This window comes from Falco punctatus (genome assembly GCF_963210335.1).
Source record: "Falco punctatus genome assembly, chromosome: 8".
Lineage (NCBI taxonomy): Eukaryota > Metazoa > Chordata > Aves > Falconiformes > Falconidae > Falco > Falco punctatus.
The window spans coordinates 35,334,391-35,341,015 of NC_137588.1; the positions used below are offsets into that span (position 1 = coordinate 35,334,391).

General features: G+C 49.9%; 1 protein-coding gene across 10 annotated transcripts in view; it reads right to left on the reverse strand.

Moving 5' to 3' along the window:
• Positions 1 to 6,328, reverse strand: part of NCKAP5 (NCK associated protein 5) — a 245,332-nt gene extending 239,004 nt beyond the window's left edge. For all 10 annotated transcript variants that reach the window (XR_013930049.1, XR_013930050.1, XM_080399613.1 and 7 more), the window contains exon 1: positions 5,822 to 6,328. Coding sequence is in view for 8 of the 10 variants with exons in the window: in XM_080399613.1 (XP_080255739.1) it covers positions 5,822 to 6,243 (422 nt within the window). In the remaining 2 variants the exon portion in view is untranslated. The remainder of the gene's footprint in view (positions 1 to 5,821) is intronic.
• Between the last annotated feature and the right edge of the window lie 297 nt (positions 6,329 to 6,625).

The window sequence follows — 6,625 nt, forward strand, 5'->3', positions numbered from 1 at the left end:
GCCCGCTGGAGATACCCCTCTCTAAACCAACTACTACTCTGGCCAACTCATCTTACTGAAGCCAAACACGTTATTTTCAGGCCAATAAACCAATACAGATTATTACAAATATCAAACAGGTCAAGACCGCCATCTCAGCTGCATGTTCTCTTGCTCACAACTAACGATCAAACGATGAGCCCTGCAGGCCCCTTGTCAGGGTGGTAGAGCCATCCCTTTGGGGTGGGTGGGGAGAGGTGCCACAGCTCCCAAGGGGCAGCCCCCGGGAAAGCCCACCCAGTATTGTCTGGCCACCCCATTCTGTGTCCTTGTAACCTTAGCCACAACCTTCACCAGTCTTTCAGGTGCTTTGCACAGATGAAAGCTTCTCTCTCTTACTAGGGGAAAGAAGATCTTTGAGCTGTATTTATTAAAGATCTAGCAATTAAAGTCCGCTGCTTCTTTTTAATGAGTTAGCACTGTGTCAAACAGTCTTCTCTATAAAGCAGCAGATGCAGCCTCTCAGAAATACATATTAGTTGCACTGCATATCAGACAGTCAAAGAAATAAATTAAGACCTCCAATGCAGTCTTAATCCAAATTGTTTCACGGGTTGACTGCTCATCTCACCATATGGGAAAGGAGCTTTCATATTTCCTACCCAGACCTCACTGATGGGATATTTTGTAATAACACTGTAACAAAAAAAAAAAAAAAAAAAAAAAAAGGGGGGTGGTGGCAAATTTTCTGAAGGCAGAGAGAAATTCACTACTGATCCAAACGGGAAAAGCATGCAGACACCTGGCTTTAGAGCTGTGATTTCATCCTGTTGTGTAGGAGCTCTGCATCTGAAATACTGACTGGGGGCACTGGAGGGAAGAGGGCCATGCCATGCTTGTATCCCCTTGATGCCATCAATAAATCCATGCCCAAATGGAACAATGGGTTATATTTTGGATCTAACAATAGTTCTCATTAATTTACCTGCTATCTTTACATGCATTTATCAGTGTAAGATTGCAGCAAAGCACACCAGAACTATTTATTATGTGCCTCACGCTGAGGTTTGATCCAGCTGCTAGTAAACAAACCAGGGTACATTTCAACTAACTTGGATCTGACTCTGTAACATGTGGTCCATGCTGCCACCATAAAAAAAGAGATTAACAGAACTGAAAGGATAAACAATAGGGTTTATGTGCCAAAAGCCTGACTTATTTTCCCGTGTTAATCTCATAAAAGACACCCATGACTGAAAACCTTGTCTTGCTCACCATCCTTGAGAGTATCACAGCTACATCACAGCTGAGTGAAGATGTTAAGGAGATTAATCCAGACTCTAATAATATTTATCTAAGTATTGCTAGAAATCTTTCTTAGAAAAGCCTTTACATGACAAGGGAGAGATAAATTCACATACATTGATACAACTCAACCTATCCAACCTTCACCCTAGCAGAAAACCCAAAATCAGCCCACAAAATGCACAATAAATACCCAAGCACATTTTCTTGACTCTCTGAAGTAAATTTCAGGGACTGCTGCCATCATTTGCTCTATCAAGTGCATACTGCACCAATGAGTTACAGCATTAGCTTTTATGTAACATATTTTAACTAGCTATGAAAAATCTGATCCTTTCTTTGATGCAAGTATCTCCACTCCACAAAACAAGTCTTATTAAAATGAAAGACTTATAATATCTGTTAATGCCACACTTGCTGTCCTCCAGCTTGGTTTCCTCCCTCACTGAAACACATGCTGATCCCAATCTTTCTCCATTCCTGCTTTCACACTTCATAACATCTGTATCACAAATCTCAAGACCTAACAGACTACTGTTCCACTGCAATTATTTTTTTATTCCTTTAGTTCTGACACTTTTCTAACACAGCTTTTCAAATTCCATAGAATATCACTTTGTAGTTAAGAATTTTCTACCTTTGATTAATTCCTGCAAACCTGAAGTTCTCTTCCTAAGCACAGCTTCACTGTTTTCTTCTGAGAGGAAGTACATCAAAATCCAACAGGACCATGTTTTTCCTTCTCACCTGCCAAGATGGTGTTGATCTCCCAGTCCCTCCCCTCATGACCCACTCATGTTGCCTGCCTTACTCTTCCTTGGGATTCTGCTGCCCCTGGTTCCTGTTCCTTGCCATACAGATCTATTACAGAGTCTTTCCTGGCTTGAAATAAAAACAAACCCAACAGTCATCCTTGGTGCTACTTCATTCTCTGCGATCACTGACCATGGTCTAGACTGCCAGTCATCCTCGCCCTTTGTTACCCATGTTTCTCCTAGATCAGGGTATTCAACCCCCCGTGAGGCTGGACTCTTCAGGAACCAACTCCTAGCTCCTCATCAGAGAACCGTGAAGCCCCCACAGACCCTCGCTCTAACCAGGAGGTCCTTTACATAGAGTGCAGAGCTGGAAACCTTGGGACGTTCTGGGGCTTTCTGTGTTTCAGATATGGAATTTGGACAGAGGCAGTCCATGGTTAGAAGTCAAGAGACATCAGCATTTGCAGGTTCCTGTTACCTAGTAGATTATGGACCTGCAAGACACAATGCCAGCCGTGGATAGTCTAAGCAGTTTTGAAGTAACTCTCCAGATACCTGATCTAGGGAGAACGTTGGACTTCAAGAGAAAAGTCTCGATTTCAAAAGGAATCCCTCCAGACCTTCTTCAGAACAGAAGCATAAATGCAAACCTACCAAGCTTCTGGTTGATGTTTTTACCCAAATATTATTAAAATTGCTGTTTCATCATCTCATTTCTGAGCAGTGGCAAACCTGCGTTAGCACTTTGACAACCTCAACTTCACTGCTGTGCAGTTTCAGGTGAAAAAAAAGAGGCCTCAAACCTCCATGGAACCACAAGCTAAAAGTAGAAACACAGTTCCTGCATCTTAATACCAGTCCCAAGCCAGTTCCATCACACTATGCAATTATATTTTAACTGAATAACCAAATTAATAGCAGCTACCTACTGTAAGCCTTGAGGACAGGCACAAAGCAAAAGGGATCTGGGTTTTTGGGGGCATTTTGTACAGCTCCTCTTTGCAAGCTTTAATCCTGCAAACAACTCTACACACATGCTTAACTTTACATGTAGAGCAGCCTATCTATTTCAGTGCTGTAACTTTAAGCTTAAGCAGGTGTCTAACGGGTTGCAAAATCAGATTCTTAAACGGGAAATTAATCAGTGTAAGAAATGGATTTATGCACAACAACTGGCCACTGCTGCTGAGCCTATCTGTGCAGGGATTCATCTGGCCGAGTCAAGCAGTGGCATAGTAGTTAACACCCTACGCTAGTTGTAACTAACCCTATATAGCAAAGAAGCGGAGAAGTTAACCATTAACAATTATTACTGAAAGGGAGGTTCTCCGCTTAAGGAAGAAAGCGACCGCAACCACCTACAAAGCATACATTTATACTTCACTCCAGCAAGAAAAATTTGTCAGCAAGTGCGTGCTACATGCAAAAATGCAGACAAGAAAAAGCTGAAGCAGGAATAACTTTCCTAGGCAACCCTCTAAAAACACCAAGGTACAAAGAGACCAGATTGAAAAAGCCAAATAGTACAACATATAATATTTCTGCGCTAAAGGATATAATGTTCCTGTCCACAATGCTCTGTGAAAGAGGAAAGTGCACGAGAGATGCTGAAACCACTCTAACGTTTTGATCTTTTTCATTTTTCCATCAGAGCATCAGAGCTCTGCACTGACCTTCCAATTCATCCTTCATGATCAGCACACCACCGCGCTGGGGGGGCGCACCATATGGCTCACTTTAACTGCGTAAATTGTACGCTGTGACATGAATGGAACTGCTCCACGTACACAGTCAATCACCAGTTCCAAGGATTTGGCGGAACGGGGATTGCGCCACAAGCTCCAGCCACTCAGGGAACAAGCAGAGCTGCAGACAGGGGCAGCACAAAGTCAGGCACAGGCTTCTGCTCCACAGGTCTGAAATCCACTGGGTCACGACAACTTCTGGGAGTGCTTTAACCTGGGTGACTCAGAATTTTATTAGAGCATTTTTAGTGCCACGGCAACCTACTAATGTAATTTTTCATGCTGTTTCCCTGCATAGCACAGCAGATTTCAAGTTTTAAAAGAAACATGTAGATCTGCAGCAGCAGAGACCCGATATTCTTGCTACTGGGAAGCTTCATGTAATACCGGTGGCATTAATCCCAGTGTCCACTAGCAAACAGAACTAAGTCTTGGTAAATTCAACTAAGGCTACTGGTCACTTTATCCTGAAAGGGAATACTGTATTCAGCCAGTATGATTTGTTTCCTCTTTTAACAAGAAATTGAAAAACATGTGTGGCATTCATGGCAAAAAAACCCCAAAACCAAAACCCAAAAGAAGTATTTCTCACTCATCACCAACGACCAGCATCAAAGTTCACTGAAAAAAAAATCCTCAGCATTCTGATTACTACCCAGTTATACCCCAACCACATTTAAAAACTTAGCCTGCCCATTCCAGCATTTCAGTGCAAGTTTTATTGACCTACTAACCTGTAACTCTGGGAAGCCTGGAGCTAAGAATGCAATAATGGCTAGCAAATACAAGTCTCCAAACAGAGTATAATAACCTTAAGTAAACTACTGCCAAGCAAAAGTCCTGCAGATCAAACAGTTCCCACGAAGCCTTATGCTATTAACTAGCTAAAAAGTCCCATGATATCTCCATAGCCATGCACAATAACAGAGCATAGTGCTTCTGTTTACTTACATAGCTTATCTGCAATCCCATAATGTATACAGCCAACCCCTCTGATGTAAATCTCTTGTCTATTTAATGTTACTTTGCTTGTTAAAAACTTTGCTAGCTTTCTAATGATAAACAAGGGGCTTATGTGGAATATCAATTTTTAAGGGATGTACACTGGACGTTTATAAACCGTTTCAATTAGGGAGTGAATTTTATACTGTTACATGGAGTAAAGTAATAGTGATTGTATAAGATACAGTTACCAACAACACGGTATTTATTGTGGCTCTGCGTTTTTCCTGCAGGGAAGTGCCAGGCCCGCCTCTTCTACCAGATTTCAGTCCCTGGCGGGTAAGCCCGTCCCGGCAGCCGGGTGGTGGATCTCACACCCTGCTAAAGCCACAGCATCAGCAACTAAAAGCCTCAGCGGACACGGCGGGTCACCCCGCCTTTACTTCACCCCTGCTGCTTCGGGTACTTTAACTGATCTCGGATAGATCCCTCCCCGCCTAACGCGCTGCCCCCACCAGCGCGACCGCCGCCCCGGGCTGCGCGGAGCCCGCACGCTTTGCACAGCCGGGCACGAAACCTGCGAGAAACGCGGCTCGGCAGCCGGGGCAGGAACCAACCCGCCGCTCCTGGAGCAACAGGGCCGAGCCGCCGGGCGCCGAGCGCAGCCCCCTCCCCGCGGGGCCGGGCGCGGCCAGGCAGGGCCGCGGGGGGGCGCGGCGGGGCCCCGGGGGATGCCGCCCCCACCGGCCGCCCAGACCGGCGGCCCCGCAGCCGCGCAGCCCCGCGGGCGGGGAGCCGGCTCTCCACGGCCGCCTGCCGGCTTCGCCCGCGGGCCGCACGGCGCGGCGGCGGGGCCACGGGGCGGGGAGGAGGCCGGGCCGCCGGCGGCGGAGCGGCGGCAGGTGCCTCCCCCCGCCCGCGGGCCGCGCCCGAGCGCCGCGCAGCCCCCCGGGCGGGGAGCGGCGGGCGCCGCCAGGGTCGGCGAGGGGGAGCCGGGGAAGGGGAGGAGACGGCGGCGGCGGGGCGGGCAGGAGGCGGCGGAGGCGCGGCGGGCAGGTGAGGGGGGGAGGCGCGGCGCGACCGGCTCCTTACCTGCTCGGCGGTGGGGCATGCTGCGGCGGGCGGCGGCAGCGCGTCCCGGCGGGCCGGGGAGCCCCCCGCCGCCGCCGGCCCCCGCCCGGGCAGAGCGGCCGCCGCCCCCCGGGCCGGCCGCCCCGCCGCCGCCGCTCGCCTCTTCCGCTTTGTTCCGCCGCGGCGGCTTCTCCTCCCGCTCCCGCTGCCGCCGCGGGACGCGGCACATGTGCCTGGGGAGGGCGGGCGGGCGCCCGGGGTGGCACTTTCGGCGGGGCGGGGAGCGCGGCGGCCGGGCCCCTCCGCCCCCGGCCCCGCGGAGGAGCGGGGCTGTCAGATCCAGCCCATCTGCCGCGATCGCAATCGGTCGCAAGTGAATGGCTCCGGCAAAGCTGCGCCGGCAGCAGGGGCTCGCCGCGGCGCGGGGGGGCGGGGGCGGCCATTGTCTGCGGCGGCGGGGCCAGGGCCGCCGGGCTCCCCCGGGCTGCTGCGGGCCGGGGGTGCCCGGGGCTGAGGGGGACGGCTGCCCTCGGGCAGCCTTGTGTGCCTTGTCGCGCCGTGACATGCTCAATCCCAAAGTGATGCTGAGCAGCTTTGGCACCTGCTAGCCCCAAACCGCAAGTCAAAAGATTTTCCCGGTTACAATAGACCCCACTGGTAGGTGATGGGGTGATTTGTAGATGCAATACATGTACGAGAACCGAAGTGTAGAGCAAGCAAGCACTCTAGCAGGATGTTCTAGTTCAATTGGAGAAGATGTGAGAGGTCTTGGAAGCAAAGTGAGAAAACCTGAGATGGTGAAAACGAGCGATGGCCCAGCACGCT